General features: G+C 43.6%; 1 protein-coding gene across 1 annotated transcript in view; it reads right to left on the reverse strand.

The window, feature by feature from the left end:
* Positions 1-1,910: 1,910 nt before the first annotated feature.
* The window catches only part of GRIN3A (glutamate ionotropic receptor NMDA type subunit 3A), a 193,596-nt gene continuing 176,263 nt past the window's right edge, over positions 1,911-19,243 (reverse strand). Inside the window, exons 7-9 of the mRNA XM_061632874.1 lie at positions 9,093-9,257; positions 7,318-7,391; positions 1,911-3,393 (exon numbers count right to left, since the gene is read on the reverse strand). Of these exons, the coding sequence (XP_061488858.1) occupies positions 3,057-3,393; positions 7,318-7,391; positions 9,093-9,257 (576 nt within the window). The 3' untranslated portion in view covers positions 1,911-3,056. The remainder of the gene's footprint in view (positions 3,394-7,317; positions 7,392-9,092; positions 9,258-19,243) is intronic.

Raw genomic sequence — 19,243 nt, forward strand, 5'->3', positions numbered from 1 at the left:
CTACCCTTGCTTATAATAAACCCATATTATAGGCAAGAAAATCCTAGGATCCTGGGTTGGATAATCTTTTTTGGGGGGGGAGAGTTTTTCCCTCAATACAAATGGATTTGCTTTTACAACAGCAACACCAACCCATCATGCAAATCAACCAGCCTAAAAAATAGTATTACAATTTATTTTAAAACAAAAAAATACAACCTTACCCCCCCCCCCCAATAACCAGAGTTTTAATCCAGAAAAGGGAGATGACAGTCCGGGGTGATTTGTAGAAGTTGAGGGGGGGAAGTCATTATTAATTTACACCAAAGATGCTAAATGTGCTGGTTTTCTGTTGGCTATTTGAAAGAAAAAAAGTGCCAATAGGAAGAGGAAAAGAGAAGGGCTGTCTTTTGACAGGGTAAAATTGCCTGGTGACTCTAGTGGGAGGAGATGTTCTCTATGGATATAGGAAGCTGCCTTACACTGAGTCAGACCATTGGTCCCCATGGTCTATTCTGACTGGCAGTGGCTCTCTAGGATTTCAGACAGGCAGGGCTTTTCCCAGGCCTACCTGGAGACACCCCTGATTGAACCTGGGACCTTCTGTGTGCAATGCCACTGAGGTATGGCCTTTTCTCAGCATTGGCGAGCACACATTCTTTGGGTCCCCAAGCCTTGGGATGCCTGCACTGTATGACAGGAGAGAGCGCGATGGGCCAAGAGCCAGTGGTTGCATGCAGGTTCTCATGCAGGCATGAGGTGCGTAGGTAAGCCCATGTGGCGGATGTGTAGCCTATTATTGCTCCTCTGTTGGCATAAGACCTGGTATCATAAATCCATGGTCGAGTTGTACTAGTCTAGGCCTGGTGCTCATGTTACTTTGGGATGATCCCTGGCTCCTCTCTCACTGCTCCTATGCCTTTCCACAGAACGTGCAACCTGGCCCTCTGGGAAGGATGGATTCCATGGTTCGGCTCCACCTTGGCAGTATGCCCCCTAACAAGGTAAGTGTCAACACCTTGGTGCAGAAGCATGGCCTAATTACATGGGGGAAGAAATGTGTGTTACCCAGAGTGGTGACAGCACCTCTGGCAGGGGTGGGGAACCTCAGGCCGGGGGCCAAATGCAGCCCTCCAGGCCATTCTAGATAAACCTTGGGACTCTTCCCAGGCCACGCCCCCCCAAGCTATGTCTCTCAGTGGCCCTGCTCTGCACATTGAGTACTTTTCTCTGGCTCAGATGTGTCCTTGAAATGCGGCGATGCCTCTCGCTTGCCTGGAGGAAGAGAAGTGTGTGGGATGTGAGTGTATTCAGAAGCCTCCGAATTAATTTTTTTACTGTACAAAAGTAAGAGTCACACCTGTTGCTCCACCAGGTTTGCCTCTGGCCCCACCCACTATTGTCATGCAGCCCCCCCCCCAAAAAAAGGTTGCCTGTGAAGGAATGTGGCCCATGGGCTGAAACAGATTCCCCACTTTTGGTCTCTGGAGACAGGGAGATGGTGGTTCAAAGTAACATGGAAACGGGGCCCATTATGGCAAAATGCCTTGACTCTTTATGTATGTATGTATGCGCGGGTGGGTTGTGGGGAAGTGGAGGTTGGATGACTGGCCAGTAGATTGTATTCCATATATTGTTTCCACCCACGGCTTGCATAGCACCTGCACGAAGAGCAAACATTTACAACTGGAGAGCAAGCCACCACTGAAAATATACACAACACATTTCGCGGAAGGATACCATCGTGCTTCAAAAACATGTAAGCCACACTGTTGGCTTTGGGCCAATCAAGTAAGACGGAAGTTCCCCATTGCCAGCCTAAAACCACAGGTCCCTAGATTATGACCGGGGAGCTTTGGCTAAAAAACTGTAAGACGACTCTGGTAACTGGAAACACTTAAAAACCATACAACAGATAATATAGCTGCAGCTTTTAAAAAATGTTTTTTTAAAAAGAGTATTCTTTTGTGGAAAACTAGAGTACAAAGCCTGCTGAGGGCAAATGTGGGATTCCTTGAAAGATTCTGAGGGAGGCTGGGCCCTGCCCTGGCGGCCAATTTTGAGAAGGGGAGAAGAGCAGAATTTGGCATATTACACCTAATCACCGAAAGCTGATCTACACACAAGAGCCAGAATGAGGTGGTAGAGTTCTGGACTGGACCGTTTAAGATGGTGGGTAGGCAGCCACATTTTGAATGTTTCCCCACAGGGGGGAAAAAACCTCTGTGCATGTAGTAACCTAACACATCTGAATGAAAGGTTTAGCAACCCAAGGAGATCTGTTTTGTTTTCACTTGGGATGATGGATCGTTCAAACGTTTGCGTACCTTCCTTGCAATCTGAAGCGGTAGAGTCCAGAATGCTGCTACCTCTAATCTTCCACATAGGTAAACTATCTTTGGAATGTCTATTAAAAGGGGGTATAATTAATAATATATTATACTGTAATAATCAATAGAAGATTATGATGTGTAGATCAGCACTAAGCTCCTGCAAGAGAAAGTTCTTGTTGTTGACACTGATCCTTGTGCCTTGTTTTGAGAGATATCTACACCAGTATTGAGACTGGGATATGGAGTAGAATAGCACCCACAGGGCCCCGGGGTTCTGCAGTGTGTGATGGCGTATTCCCCCAAGCAGGCCGTAACAACTTCAATTAGCAAACGCCAAACGAAGCACAACCAGGACTCACAATTCTGAATCATCAGTTTAAGTCTTTTAAAAAAAAAAAAATGCACAGAAAGGGCTACAAAGTGGGATTTCCATTTGAGAGCGTGGCGAGAAGAAAACTGGGCAGCTGTGTGGCCTGGCAGCTTAAAGACTTCCCTGTAGCCTGAGGTCAACCTTTCTGATAGACGAAACTTCCTATGGAGATGGAGCTGATCTTTCTTTGCTCCAGTTAAGAGGGAACCAAGGGTGTTTCTGCCTTCTGCAAACAAATTTGATTTTGCAGGAAGCAGCCATTGGTTGAAGGTAAGTATTGCTTGTTGATTTTGGCCCCGCCTTCTGACTTTACAGAAAAAAAAGGTGCATTAACTGTTACAGGGAAGGGGTCACGAGGGCTGGAGTTCAGCCGCTTAGGGGTCCGCAGTCCTGTTTGTCCTCTGAAACTCTTCCAGCTCCAGTTTTCTGCTCATGGCTATCTGCAGTTCTTGCTTGATCACCTGAATCTGCTTCTCCAGCTCAGAGAGTTCTTGGATCACTGAGGTCCTACCCACGTTGAGGGAGTCCGCTTTCCCGTTTGTGGTCAGTGTTGCTGGGGAATCTCTCTTCAGGAGGGAGAGAGGTATGTCCTGCTGCTGTTTGAGCGCCACTTCATGCTCTCTCTCCTCGCTGCAGATGTATTTCTTCCGAGGGCAATTACCTGGACTGGCCATGTTCCATACCGAATGCTGGCTGTTCCCTGTGGTGGACCTGCACAAAGAACGTCACATTACTAGGTAAGAGATGGCCATCTCTGTTTACTTGCACCAGGAGTGGAGAAACGGTGGCCCTCCAGATTTGCTGGGCTCCCAAGCCCCACCAGCATGGTCAGTGGTCAGGGATGATGGAACTTGGAGTCCAGCAACATCTGGAAGACAACAGGGTCCCAACCCCTGACTTACACTGTTCCATTAATGTAAAGTAGGGAGGAAATCCAACTCCTCCTGCGGGAATTATTGTTCTTGGGCATATAACCCTACCTCTCCTTTAGCCATACGCATTTACCACCACTCCACCCATGCGCCTCCTTTTAAAGAAGTAGGCAATTTAACTCCAATATAAAATATTTGATGATTCTGACCCAGACAATAAAGTCATGCCTGCTACTATGTGACCATAAGAATAGCCCTGCTAGATCAGACCAAGGGTGCATTCAGAGAGCAGTTTCTCCCGTTTTCCCAGCATTTCCTTACCTGATAATTTACACATTTTATTTGATCTTTCACACAAAGATTTCGCACTCATTTCATGTTAATTGCTTCCAGAAAAAAATCTGTTTACAACCCCATTAGCCCAGAAAATCACAGAAGTGACAAAAATTGGGGCAGTATACTGGCATATAGTTCTTTCCCACTGTTTTCAAGGGGTAATCATGGAGGAATAGAAATGCCCATATGTGGAAAGAGTGGGGAAATAGCAACATGTCCAGTGACTTCATTCTTTTGTCACATCATGCCCATTGTTGCGAATTAAATTTAGTGCAACATGGCAGTATATTGGTAAAAAAAAGCCATAGTTCCACAATGCAAGAAGCAGGGCTGGCATCAGAGGGCGGCCAGGTCAGGCCCTGGCCAAGGGACCCTGTGGCCCTGAGTGTACCGCTCCCGTTCTGCGATCTGCAGCAGTATCAACTCTTGACCCTGCTGTGGATTGCGGACAGAGGGGTCCCAGGCACCCCCCGTAGTCAATGCAGGCTTCAGTAAGCCAGCACGCATGCCCTACCTACCTTTCCCATCTCTGTGAATGGCGTGCGTGCTGTGCATACATGTCTGCCATCAACCAAGATGGCGGCGAAGGCTTCCCTAAGGGGCTGATGCCCCTGCCACCACTTTGGTTGAGGGCAGGCATATGTGCACAGCATGCACATCATTTGCAGGGACAATAGAGGTAGGTGGGATGGGTGGGTAGGCTTATTAGCTCCACGCCGCCTGTATGGAGGGGTTGGGCTATAGTGCTGCGGGCCCAGGGCAGGCTGGTGCCCAAGAGCCCAGGCATCCCTGGCACCAGCCCTGGCAAGAAGTACTGCAGTGTGAAAGGAATGTTAGAAATCGGGACAGAAGTGCTATCATTATCATCATTAAAACGAATGCATAAACCCCATGTCTGAATGCAGCCCAAAGATCTATCAAGCGTAGCATCCTCTTCCCAACAGTAGTGAGCTTGATGCTTCTGAGAAGCCCTCCAGCAGGGCATGAAGGCAACAAGACCTCCCTTGCTGTTTGCTTTTCCAGGACAGAGCGTTCACAGCCAGAACTACAGTGACAACCAGGGTGTTGTCCAGGCCTTAATCCAGCCCAGGGGCATCAGGTTTTTATTTGAGAGTTTCTTTTTAAGAGATAAGGGCTGAGTGATAAACAGAAGTGGCTCTGGGCATATGCTTTACTGCTACTGAACCTCATGCCACTTATCAGAAACCAACAAACCCCCAAAGCAACTCTGCTCCCTTATCACAGCACTTTCATATCAGTGTATTGCATTAGCAAGGTGCTTTGGCTGTTTCTTTTAGCTGGCATTGCATACTTTACACATGTGATGGTTACTGTTTGTTCATGACAATGTCAGATACGGTATTGCCTGCAAGTTATATACCTGGGATGGCCAACAAGGTGCCCTCCAGATGTTGCTGGACTACAACTCCCATCATTCTTGATCATTGGCCCTGCTGGCTGGAGCTGATGGGGGTGGTAATTCAACAATCTCTGATGGGCACTTTGTTCATTATCCCCATTATATACAATGTATTATATCTGTGATCATTTCAGCAGACTTACCTCAACTGTTTCAGAGTATAAGAGGCCAATGTTTAAATAGTGATACAAAGGATGGGGTGGATATTTGTTTTTTTGTGATCGTTCTCTCACTCTCTCTCTCTGTGTGTGTGTTTGTTTGTTTAATGGTTCATTGTTAATCCATACCTCTTACTGTGTCACGTCACAGTAACAAGGAAATCTTCCCATTTTCAGCTATTGAAAGGAATAAATGACTGGAATGGAGGGGGAGCTTCACAACACTCTTTGACCGCATTAATTCTGGGCTCTGGCTTGGCAATATGGCCCTGTGGACATTCTACATGAATGTGCAATGGAAACGCAACTGATTTGAACAGGCTGGAGGTTGGCCATGCTGGCAACCATTGGCCGTGCTGGCTGAGGATGATGGGAGTTGGAATCCAGCAACATCTGGACAGCCACAAGTTTCCCATCCCTGGTCCGGCACCTTCCCTAAACCACAGGGCTTCTATAATGCACAGCAGTTATTATAATAATAGTGGTATAATAATATGGACCACAACTAGTAGTTGATTAATCAGTTAGATTAAAATACTTGGACAGAATAGGTGCCCCCAAATTAATCAGGAAGCATACTTAATTTTATTTATTTTAGGAAAAAATTACAAGTGTATAAAAAATAGAAACACAAGCTCCATTTTAGAAGAGGCATTCCCTCCTGGATGAGAGAGAAGGGTTCACCTCTCCAGTGGTGGAGCTCAATCAATGGTAAAATGTTGGCATTCTAGGTGCTGGTGGTGGCTACAAGGACATGGAACAGAGGACAAACTATGGCCGCCCTTGAACCCTCCCACTGAAATCAGTAGGAGAGAAACTGTTTCTCAACAGTGTGGGCAGTGGTTAGAGTGTCGGACTAAGATCTGGGAGACCAGGGTTATTTTAAAAACTCATTACACTTATAGCCTGTCTTTTTCTTCCTCAGTGGAATTCCAGACGGTGTACCCAGGGTTCCAAGATGGTCTCCCATCCATGCCCAGATCAGACCTAGACCTACTTAGTTTCAGCAAGGTTGCTGCATCTGCTCATGTGACTTCAGACTATCCCTAGGAATCTAACAGCTACTTACTTAGGCCATGAGGTAAAAAGAAGGTCTCAAGGTATGGGAGAGAATTAGTTCTGGTTCGCATTTTAATGCAATCCTACCTACTTCGAGCGTCATTGAATTGTACACAAACTGAAATATAACTATCCTTCAAAATTCGCCAATCTCCAAATGTGATGCAGTTTGTCAACCAAAAAATGTGTACACAAACGTGTATACGAGGACAAACTGTGCATAAAACACATATAAAAGTGAAAAGAAGGTACAAGAGGACATTGCATTAGGGAAAATTGGTTCCAATATGTGTGTAATGGGAAGAAAGTGCACAAAATGGAATGAATTTTCACGAGGATGTAAAAAATGATAATCACAAACTATTACAGAAATGTGGAGAATTGAACTTAAATGAGGAACTGAAATGGACAGATTTGTCCATCCCTTCTGATCTCCTAAGTATGTTGTGCTAAGCACACTTAAATAAATAAATAAATAAAATGATTACTTGTCTGGCTCTCATGTCACTGTAAGGTCAGACAGGTATAGTGTATATACAATAAAATGATATGAATAGAATTGCACTTTTGATAAAGTCATATAGCCAAAAGTTGTTTTTTACGATTTATGATTCTCTTGGCACAATCATAATGATTTCCAGTTTCTCCTCCGTGTGTGACTTACATTATACAATACTGTTTTCCCAAGTGTTTCTCTTTTCCTTTCCTTCAAAAATATGTTTTGTGTCTTGGGAACCAATATCTACAGATTCATCTGCAAACAAGCAGTTTAAAAAGTCATTTTTCTTACCTCTTTTCAATTCGCTTTGCTTTAGGCTGGTGTTTGTCTTCAAGAAATGAACTATTTAGAGCTCGGTGCAATCTCTAGAGAAAAGCAGGGAACAAATTAATCAGGAGGATAATCAGCCTTGCATTTTAGGGTGGAGTGGATATGAAGTATGGACTCTGCATGTAATTCACTGCCATTTTGTATGAGGTGAAAGGCAAAGCTGTTTATATGCGATGCCCACTGTTGTGAGTCTCAGGGCAATCCCACCCATTCACCCCATTTTCACTGTATTGTTTGAGAAGATACCATAGATTAGATCAGGAATGTGGCCCTGCAGCCCCTCTGGCCCTTGGAACTCTCCTCAGGCCATGCCCCTCACTGAGCCTGCTTTGACTCCCAAGTGGTTTTGCCTGGCTGGAATGTGTCTTTATGCTCTGATAATGACTCTTACTTGTCTGGATGGAGAATAGAGAGGTACGTGTATAGAAACTAGCCTGCTGTATAAATGTAACATTGACATTTGTTTCTCCACCCTCTTTTTCCTTTGGCCATGCCCACCACTGTTATGTGGCCCTCAGAAGGTTGGATATAAGGGAGTGTGGCCCTCTGGCTGAAAAAGGTGCCCCACCAACAGATTAGATGGTTACATGCAGAACATTCCTGGTTCAGTCCTGGGTTCTCAGCTAGCTGGGCTGGCAAAGACTTCTACCTAAGACCCTGGAAAGGTGTCAGTCAGAGTCAATAATGCAGCCTTTCCCAACCTTGGGTCCCCAGATGTTGCTGGACTACAGTTCCCATAATTCCTGACCATTGGCCATGCTGTCTGGGTCTGATGGGAGTTGCAGCCCAACAACATCTGGGGGCTCAAGGTTGGGAAACACTGTATAATGGTTAGTTGGACTAAAGGTCTGGCTCAGTCTACCAACTCCATTTGCTCAGGTCATCATGTAGTAAATGCAATGTCAGTGGCATTTGCTGGTGGGGGTACAGAAGAACTACATTGGGGTGAGGAATGTGTGGCTCTCCAGATATTGCTGACTACAACTCCCATAATTCCTTACCATGCTGGCTAGGTCTGATGGGAGTTGGAGTCCAGCAACACAGGTTCCCCACTCTTGCACTGTGCGATGGCCCAGACTCATGTGGTGAGGCATGCCAGCAAAGTGGGAAATTCTCTATAGTGATGTTGATCATTACGGTGAGAAAACCTACGGACCAGCTCAGAATTTATGAAGTGTTAACCAGAAGATACACAATTTCTGACTTTTTTTTTCATATTTAAGAGTTATAAGTAAGTGCATTTCCCCCCTATCATGCACATCATTCATAAGCCACTAACATGTTTAGATTGCCCAATAAAGGGATTGTGGAATCCTATTTCCAAGTAAGATGGGCACAGTTATATCAACTCTAGGGGTGCAGCTGGCGTGTTTGCTTTGATATACTCTAGCTGCATAGATTTACTTTGCCCTCTAGAAGGACTGCTGGCTGCTAATTGGGAGAATATAAAGGGATGCACATGGAGACAACAATGAGGGAGTTTCAGGTTGTAATTCATTATTTCTGTCCTACAAGACTTTGTTGAAATTATTTAGAGCTGAGTCTGTTCTCCAGCTACATAGGTCCACTGTGATCTTCATAGCCAGTCCTCATTTCTGGTCATGCGAAGAGAATGATAGGATCTTAGGCACTGGTTTTTGAACTCCACTCTGTCCACAAAAGTAGGGTTAGTTTGGATCTAATCCATTCAGAAGAAAACCATCCCCTTTGAGTGACTTAATACCAGAAATATATACCTGACTTGTATGGAGCCAGTATTTCAGCCTAGATTTCTTTTTGATTCGTGGGATCACCAGTCTGTATACTATGTGCTCTCCGATAGTGGTGAGAATAGACAAGCCAAATCCAACGCATAACATCACAAACAGACCAGAAAAATGCTTGATGCCCATCTGCAGTGTCTGTTACGAAAACAAAGGATATCAACATGTGAGTGACATTAGCAACATTGGAATAAGAATATAATCTGGTTCATTTTTTTCTGGTTGAGTCCCCCTCCCCCCCCCGGCTGTTGGCGCTTCTAATGCTCTTTAGGCATTATAGCCCAGTTACTTTATCAAACTCAAGACCCACCTGCAACCTCTACCTGCAAAAGGGGCGCAAAGGGCTTTAGCCTGAAGTAATGCTGGACCAAAAACCATCCTCCAATTTCTCAAAAGTTTTCTTCTCCTGTGAAAGAGGCTTCAATTTTACTGGCTCATTCTCAGGACACTTTCAGATTTCTTTACGATTTCCAAGGGTGCGGAGTTTTGAGCTTGTAATGTTGTTGTGAAATGGCCAAGAGTGGTGTGTGTGTATGTTTCCAGTAAACATTTATCTGACGCTCGGGAACCTCCCCAGCTGCCTACACTTCTTGACCTGGAAAAGCTGCATGGAAGGAGTTACCTTTTGATGTCTTCTTCTGGGTTTTAATTGAAGCGCAGGCACCTGGGAAGGCTGCAGAGTGCAGGCCACCGCTGAGATGGTAAGTAGAATGAAGGCGAGGACACTCACCAACACCCCTTGGCCACCTCAAAAGTAAAGTAAACATGACAAGCTCTGCACCCCATCCATGAGAATTTTGCTAACAAAAACCCTCCCTTTGATCATTTTTGAATGCAACATCTTTTTTCACTAATTAATGGAGAATGGTCAGGTAGGGGGTGAAAACAGGAGATCTGGTTTTTGCCACGGTACTATCTAGAAGTGAAAAATGGAAAGAATTCCTATTTGCATACAAGAGCTTTAGGTATATTCATAGTGGGGGATTTGGATGCAAACCCAGCGGCAGGCAGCATCCGCCATCCTTCGTCAGCTGCTGGGGCCACAATCTGCCCACCCCTCTATGTATGAGCTTACCTACAAGCAGTGGGTGACTGGAGCTGCCTGCCATTTTAAAATTCCCACAATGCCTGGAGAAATGCTCCTTTGGGGTATACCAGATAAGTGCAATGGCAGGCAATAGTTAATGATGTAAGGGAGACACTGCTGTCGGGGGGGGTACCAAAGAACATTTTGTTGTGTGTGGGGTGGGGGTGGGTGGGGCTTAAACACAGAACCAACCCTGTTTGGATCCCAGTTAAGTATTTCAAGAAATCTGAGATGTTGAGAAAGCTGACCTAAGGGACCATGTTGCAAACAGACGCACACCATTTATTTGTTAGCTGTGGCTCTCATTTGCAATCTAGAACACACATGTGGCATGGAAGCCTTTTAAGATCACAACCTTAATCACAAAAAAGATATTTTCAATTGCTTGCCATTTAGTAAACCAGGCTCTACATCTGGCCAGTTCATAACTATCTCTGGAGGTATGATGTATAATTAGTACCTGCGGGAAACCCTTTTGTCCATCAGGACTTTCTTTCGAATAAGCCCCCTTGAAATGAAATTTAAATGTGTCTAGTACGGAATGGTGCTTCAGGTTAATTAGTAGGCAAAAGGTGCAGCTGAATAAAAGCATCAAAACATCTTGGACAAACCAAGACCAAGAAATGGATAGATGGATTCTTAACCCAAGCATTTCAATGTACTGATACTTTCTGTTATTAGGTCTGTGCTGAACTAAGTATCTTCTCTGTTCACGTACAAGATGCCGAAACAAACCACGAGCAAAACAGAAGATAAGCATGTTGTAACAGGCCCCCATTAAAGCCTACACTTCAGAGATAAATTCCAGGTACACATTTAAGGAATAGAAGGAGAATATAATTACAGCAGCAGCAGATGTATACACTGGCAATTTTCTTAGCTATATCATTAACACACACACACAAACAAACATTTTTGGCAGTTAATAGAGGGAAATATTTATTTATTTATTTATTTATTAAATTTATATCCTGCCCTTCCTCCTAGATGGAGCCCAGGGTGGCAAACAAAAACACTACAAACACTTTAAAACATCTTGAAAACAAAAGACTTTAAAACATATTAAAATAACACAAGGAAATGAAATGAAAGAAGGGAGGAGGAGGCAGTGGGCATGGAGAGGGGAACGATTGCCTTGAAACGTGGCTGGTGTTGCTTGATTTCCTGTGCCCTGCCAGCCTGCCCTCCCTGAGTTTTCCCGGTCCTTATTTTCTGATCCACAAGACTCACCTCTTTCCTTGCTCATCCTCCAGCTGGGGCACCATTTATGTCCGAGTAACCCCGGGGTGCCGAGGTTGCTCTGTGTTGAACACATCCCCAACATTATACCCAGGTAACCCACTGTATTCCAGAGAACCTTTGGAGCAGTGGGCTGAGCAAGCTGCAGTGAGTCATGATCTCACTGTTGGATCGTTCAAAAGGTCACTTTCCCTCAGAAAAATTCTCCCTGCTTCCCAAAGCAACTTGCCATGATGATTAAAAAGATGGTTGTGTGAACTGGCTTTTTATAGCACAAAGTACAAAACGTCCACCTCCAGGACTACAGGTCAACTGATACATGCAAATAAATGTAGAACTCAGTTCTTTGGATTTAATTGTTTCATAGGACACATGTTAAAGATATAAGCTCCCAAATGCAATTCAGAGCAGGACTGCAATTAGGGATGGGATATGTTGGCTGGTGCTGGTTTGAAAGCATTCTCTTGACCTAACAGGTTGGTATCGATTCGAGTTCGTTCTCTGCCCAAAAGCTGCTGCTTTTACCAATCTGATTTTTTCCCTTGGAAAAAATACTGATTTTAATATCTGTATTTTTAAAGGAAATATCAATAAATGGAAGGAAATATCAATAAAATATCAGTATTAATATCATATAAAACAACGGAGGCAACAGAGGGAGCAGCAAGGCCAGCATCCATAATTCAAGATCTAAGAGCAATGGCCCTAGGGGAAGTGAGAAAGGAAGTTACCTTATTAGAGGAAGCGACAGACCGACAGATCCTCTTATAGCTGGGACATGAGTCCTTAACTGCAAAATGCGGATGAGCAGCAAAATGACTGGGTTCAGCCAGTGACAGTGTAAAATTTAAAGGGAAATGATCGCTATCAAATTTGTCCGCTATCATAAAATTAGAGGTCCAAGGAAGCAAAGGATGAGAAATTAAAACATAATCAATCACACTGCTGCCATGGAAAAAGGTGAACGTAAATTCTGGACTATTTCCTAGTTTTACATGACCGTTTAAAATCAGCAGATTAAGTCTAGCAATGAGCTGAGTCATACAAATTCTGGCAAAATTTACTCTGAGATCTTTAGATGATCTTTGGTATCTGGGCATATAATTGCAAGAGTCAAGGACGCCCCATAAGGGCGAATTTAGGAGGGCGCTGTTATTAGGGCCGATTCTCGCATTAAGATCCCCAAGAATAATAAGGTTTGCCCTGGGATATGAAGAGATAAGGTCTAAAATAAATCTCTCCAGAGTATCCCAGGACAACTCAACATCCTTCTTAGAGGCAGCAGGAGGAATATAAACAGTAAACAGTAAAAAGGTTGCAAATTTAAATTTCAATAAGCCTGCGAGGGCAAAATTATCACAAGCACCCAGCACCGTGAAATTAGCCCGAAGGGAGGTGGATATGAGAATCGCCAGACCAGCCCTGGGACTGCCCCTACCGTTAGCAGACAGAGCAAATAGCTCAAATGTGGCATATCCATTCAAATAGATGGAATTGGTGGACCAAGTTTCCTGGAGGCAAATCACCTCATGCATTTTAAGGAAATCCAAGAAATCCGAAGATGCTTTTTTTGAGGCCCAACCAGCGATATTCCACGAAAGGATTTTAATCGAGTCCTGGAAGGTAGCTACTCTATCTTGGGGAGCCCAAAAGGCATCAGCGCATGGCCAGGAAGGCGGATCAGCAGGAGGGACTGTACAAGACGGGGATTGTCACTCCAAGACAGTAATCTGGTTGGGTCTCCCGCTCTGTCCACAAACACGGAGCCCGCTCCCCTCACCAATCTATCCTCCAACAGCTGGGGAGTCTCAGTAGGGGGGACCTTAGCGGGGGTTGTCCCAATTCCCCAGGGTCAAGGTATCTGACACAAAGCCATTCAAGGCCTGAGGTTAGGGCCAGCGGATGGGGCCTAGGGTGCTTAGAAGAAGTCAAATGATCACTGGAGCTATTAGCTGAATTCTGATGGAACAAGGGGGAGGATGAGGGAATCTGATTATGAGTAGGAGAAAGAGGCTTATCCAAGGGGATATTCTTGATTAGTGAGGTAAGTCTTCACTTCAGGCATACCAGGCTTGGAACTGGTTATCATCTGATCGTTAACCAATATCAGTGGCTGAAGTGGAATAGTCTTATTGTGAGGGAGGACTTGAGTGAGAGTATCAGATAAAGAAATAAGTCTAGCAATAATCTCCTGTTGGGATTGGTTAGGCAAAAGCTGGAAAGATTTTAATTTCTATTTCTTCAGGAACCAAAGCAGGCAAGAGCAAGGTAGAGTGATCAGAAGGAGAAGATTCCAAAGGAGGACCACTAGGCTCAAGGTGCAAGGTAGAGTTAGGAATATTTAACAGAATAAGAGAATTAGAAATTTTCCCCTTATTAGAGGGGTTGGTTTCTTTAGAAAACAGAGGGAGAAGGATTTGATTAATGAACAGTCTAGATATTGGCATATTTGCTTTAAAGAATAGAGGTTTCTGCTTATATAGAGAAAGCACCGAAGCCGAGGATGAAAATGTAACTATGGCACACGCATTTCGGTAATTATAAAACAAATAGGCAATATCTACAATATCATCGAACTGCTTACAACAGGGGGCTATTTTTCGCATCAAATTTAAGAAATGAGTTTTACGTTGGAGGAAAGAAAGCCGTCTCTTTGGTTTGGGGAAATTTGAAAAAACTAATTTTTGATTGTTCAAAGTCAGATTCCACTTTTGTTTTGCAAAAGGAAGGGGTAGGTATCAAAGGGTCTCTCGCGAAGAGGGAGCAGTCTCGAGGATATGTTGCCAAGGATCTTGAATTCCGACCGATGGAAATTCGGATTCAAGAATGTCATTTAGAGGTGACCTCAGTGTCTCTCGTGGTGACTCTCTTGGCAGGTCCGCGAGGCAGGATAGATCAGATACAGAGTGTGAGTTATGAATAGGAAGATTAGACTTATAAGACTGCGTGGAGGCTTTCTTTTCTTATCGGAGCGATGGATGGTTGGGAAGAATTAAGGAGGTTGAAAAGCCTTTGGAAGTTCAGACCTTTATGTCGTTTTACATTATTAAGCCTGCCACTCCGAGCCTTGATGTTTTTAGGTTTAGGGTGGGCTAAGGATTTATGCTTTACCTTACGGCTGAGGCAATTTGCCGGCTTCTTAGAGGGTCTAGGAGAATATTGCTGCGGTTCTGGAGGAATTTGCAGATCATTAACTTCGGATGTTTGGCCCAGGATAATTGCATAGGGATAAGATTTATGGAGTTCAGCCAACACCACCAGGAGATCATAACATTTCGATAATTTTTTTTAACTGAGTCCATTTCTTTAGCCAAGAGGAATGGGTCCAATGTGGACGTGAGGGCGGCCTAACAAATCCTATTATCACCGGTAAGGGAGTAAGACAGGGATGCATTTTGGCTCCCCTGCTGTTTAATTTATATCTCAATGACCTAAATATGAGTTGCCTAATGAGAGATTATCATCCCAAAATCGGTGTACAATCCTGCCCGTTGCTTTTGTATGCCGATGATGCTGCCCTCCTTTCACTCTCTAAGGTGGGACTCAAGAGGTTATTATGGGCTTTTATGTCCTACTGTGTTCAGAATCAGTTAACAATAAATTACTCTAAAACAAAAATCTTAATATTCTCAAGGCGTAAATTTTCAGGTTCGTGGACAGTAAATGCCCAGCAAATTGCTTTGGTTCCACATTATAAATATCTTGGAATCATTTTTCATTCGACATTAAATTGGGCTACTCATATACGAGCTGCAGTTCTGAAGGCACGAAACACTGCAAAAAACGTTCTTCGCTATTTCTTTCAGAAAGGGGGAAGGTATGTGCCTGCAGCCATCAAGGTTTTTCAAATAAAAATTGTACCACAGCTATTGTTTGGCATGCCACTATGGATGCACACATTTAATTCCGTAGTTGAATCTGTTCTTACAATGTTCCTACATCAAATATTGGGTGTTCCAAGGTGCGTTCCAGCGGCAGCCCTTAGATTGGAATGTGGTCTCCCCTCTACTGAATGTCAAGCGTGGATGATGGCCTCTAATTACTGGACCAGATTATCTTATGCACAACATCAGGGCTATCTAACATACCTATGGTCTGATTCCTTTACATCAAGTTGGAATAATAAGTTTAAGATTAAATTTTCCTCGATAAGCTTTTCATTAGAGTATTTAATAACACAAACCCCTGTCTGGCCAAATTTTCAATCCTGACTCGATTAAAGGATATAGATTTCCAAACTGCCACAACTATGGCTACAAAAACGTGTTCCCCTATTTACTTCAAAGCAAAGCCTGAGTTTCTCCATCATGCTCCTTACCTGGACTTTCTTACGGTACCGAAATTCCATCAGGTTTTTACCAAGGCCAGATTTAACTCCCTTCAATCTGCACTGTTGACAGGGAGGTTCCAAGGAATTCCTTATGAACAACGTTCCTTGTGGGAAGGGCAACAGTGAAACACTATCGCATGTTATGTTCAATTGTCCTATATATAAACTTGTACGCTGTAAATTTTTAAATAGCATAATGAGAAGGAATTCCATGTTGGCCCCAGAAAATATGTTATGTTACCTTATATCAGGATTAAACAAAGAAATTACAATGAGGGTAGCTAAATTTCTATATGCTGTGCAATTGCTAAAAGCTGAAGTCTCTTCTAGTTAATTTGTTCCTTATTGCAAGTAAAATTGTCACAGAATGTTAAAGTTGTTCTTCATTTTATGTTTTTATTTTTCTTATGTAAGTTGTTTTATATGCCTGTAATCAGGACGGGTCTTTGACCGCAAATAAAAGTATCTATCTATCTAGCCAAGAGGAAAAGGGAAGTCTCCAGATTAGAGGTCCCAAGGGAGATAGGGCTCGACTCCGCTGCTAACTCGGCATAAGCCTGTTGAGACGTATTGAGTCAAAGAGGAGAAGAGGGAGCCACATCTGTAGGGCTTAAATGAATTGATGCAGAAGATAAAGGCCGACCTTCTGAGTTGGTAGAATCACATCTTGTGCTCAAAGAGGACAAAACAGGAGGAAATAAGTAAGGATTAGGCATTCGCTCAAAAGGGCAGCTTGCGGACATTACTGCCTCAATTTCAGATGCCAGATTAGGTCCCCTAGAGAGCCTTTCGAGGGAGGACAAACCTCCCTTGTTATAATCCACTGACCAATCTAAATGTTGGCTGGCCTGAGGGATCATTGAAGGATCTTTATCTTCCAGCTGCAAACAATGTTGAGTGCAAAATAAAGCAAACAATGTCCAAGCCCAGCACGTCGACTGAAGCATGATTCACAAACCACGACCAGGTTGATTACCTTGTTTATACTAGTGCACTGGAAGGCTCTGACCGTCATCCGAGAACAAAAGCGAAAAAGCATTATCAAAAAGAAAACACAGAAAGAACAGCCCTTAGAGGCACCAGAGGTATAATTGACATAAAAATCCCGGCAGAGGTGACGCAGGTTGTTTAGGCTTGAAGTAAAAGCTCTAAAAGCTCTAAAATCAAATCGATTGGGATTACAATGAGGAGTTCCAAATTTAGCATCCTCCTAAATCGCCATCTTGCAGCTCAACCCCTCTATAGCAAATTAGGGAGGAGTCAAGGAGGAGTCTAGACTGCATCAAGGCTTTATATGTGGTTTTAACGTCTAATTTTAATGCTTTTAATGCCGATGTGCGTCCCGTTATTTCCCGTTGGTTTGATAATGACTGCCTTGAGGCTAAGAACCAATTGAGATCGATCTATAAGTCTTATAGGTTACAAAATCTCTCCGTATTACCCCCTGAATATTTTATTATTAAAAGGAAATATAAGCAACTACTTTCCTCTAAAAAAAAAATTAGCACTCCATAATAGATGGAAAGCCTTAATCAGTGCTTCCCTTAATAACAATTCCTAACTATTTTGGTCTCTAGTGACCGATGCTCTTGGTTTCTCTACCCCTTCTCAGTGCAATATTCCTCTTCCTATCTGGGAACGCTATTTTTCCGCTCTGTTCTCAGATAACGATGGTTCGCCAATGCGTCCCTTGATCTCCGTGGATTCTTTTCCCCTTCCTGCTTGGCCCCCTGTAACGTTGTTGGAGATCATCTCCTTGATTAACAATCTTAAGACTGGAAAAGCTCCGGGCATTGATGCCTTCCCTTTTGAAATGCTAAAGATGCATATTGACTGGTGGGCTCCTCTATTAGCCAACGTATTTTCTCATATTAACCACTCTGGTCGAATCCCCTCTACGTGGCTTGAGGCTGTAATTATCCCCATCTTTGAGAAAGGTGACAGGAGTGATCCCGCTAATTATAGGCCTATTAGCCTTTTATCTATTGTGGGCAAATTATATACCAGTTTTCTTAATCTCAGGCTGCTAGCATGGATTGAGGAGGAAAATATGTTGGGCAGAGAGCAAGCCGGGTTTAGAAAGTGTAAATCTCTGATTGATCACTGTCTAGTATTAACACATCTAGCCGAGAAGTATTCCTCCTCTTTTGGCAACGGTTTATCAGTCGCCTTTATGGACCTTAAAGCGGCTTTCGACTCTGTCTCGAGAACAAAATTTTGGTCCAAGCTGTATCAATCTACTATAGACAAGAGATTTCTCTTTCTTATCAGCCCTCTCTACCATCGTAGTTCTGTTCACTTTCGCTGTGGTGCTGATGGGAGCCTGACCAATCCCATTCCGGCCTCTAGTGGGGTGCGCCAGGGCTGTACTCTGGCTCCAACACTATTTAACCTCTTTCTCAATGATTTGAGCAACTGTTGCCTGTCCGATAATTTTCACCCCCCCAAATTATCTGGGATTAAATGCCCTTTGCTTTTATATGCCAATGATGCCGTTTTAATGTCCTTATCGAATATCGGCTTAAAACGGCTTCCACGTGCCTTCATAGGATATTGCACTAAAAATTCGTTAACCATTAATTTTTCTAAATCCAAGATTATGGTATTCTCTCGCCAGATATCTACCCACCCCTGGATCATTAAGGGACACTCAATAGATCAAGTCAGGCAGTTCAAATACCTGGGGGGTCACTTTCCAGGCTACACTCTCTTGGACTGCCCATATCTCTTCCACGGTTCAATCTGCCTTGAACACCACTAAGGCCATACTTCGTTTCTTTTTCACCACAGGAGGGCAATATATTCCAGCAGCGATTCAAGTCTTCAAATATAAAATGCTTTCTCAACTTCTATACAGGGTCCCGATTTGGGCCCCCGGTTTTAATGCCAAGGTCAAATCAGTTTAATCTCACTTTTTGAGAACTATTTTTGGTATGCCCCGCTGTGCATCTGCTGCTGGTCTCCGTCTTGAGGCTGGGCTTTATTCCACTGAATGCACAGCATGGCTCATGGCCTTTAGATATTGGATCAAAGTGATCTATGCTGACCCCTCTAAGGACTATTTACATCTTTTATGAAAAGACCCCTTTACCAGCTCCTGGTCAAAGAACTTTCAAAACAAATTAAAGATGCTTGGCCTTTCACTAGAGCTTTTATCTGTTATCGATCCAGTCTCAGCAAATCACATTATAGAACAACGTATCAAAGACATTGATCTCCAGTATTCAAGATCGAGAGCCAACTCCATTTGCTCCCCTATGTCGCTATGCTTGAACTTTGTGTTTCCTAATCATGCTATTTGTCAAATCTGTCCATCTCGAAATACCACCTGGTTTTCTCTAGAGCAAGATTTAATTGTCTTCCTTCCGCAATCCTTGAAGGCCGCTTTCAAGGTATTCCTCTAGAGCAGCGCCTTTGCCCCGGCACTTTTACTGAGACTGAATCCCTGGCTCATATCCTGTTCCATTG

Source organism: Rhineura floridana, chromosome 1 (genome assembly GCF_030035675.1).
Source record: "Rhineura floridana isolate rRhiFlo1 chromosome 1, rRhiFlo1.hap2, whole genome shotgun sequence".
Classification (NCBI taxonomy): Eukaryota; Metazoa; Chordata; class Lepidosauria; order Squamata; family Rhineuridae; genus Rhineura; species Rhineura floridana.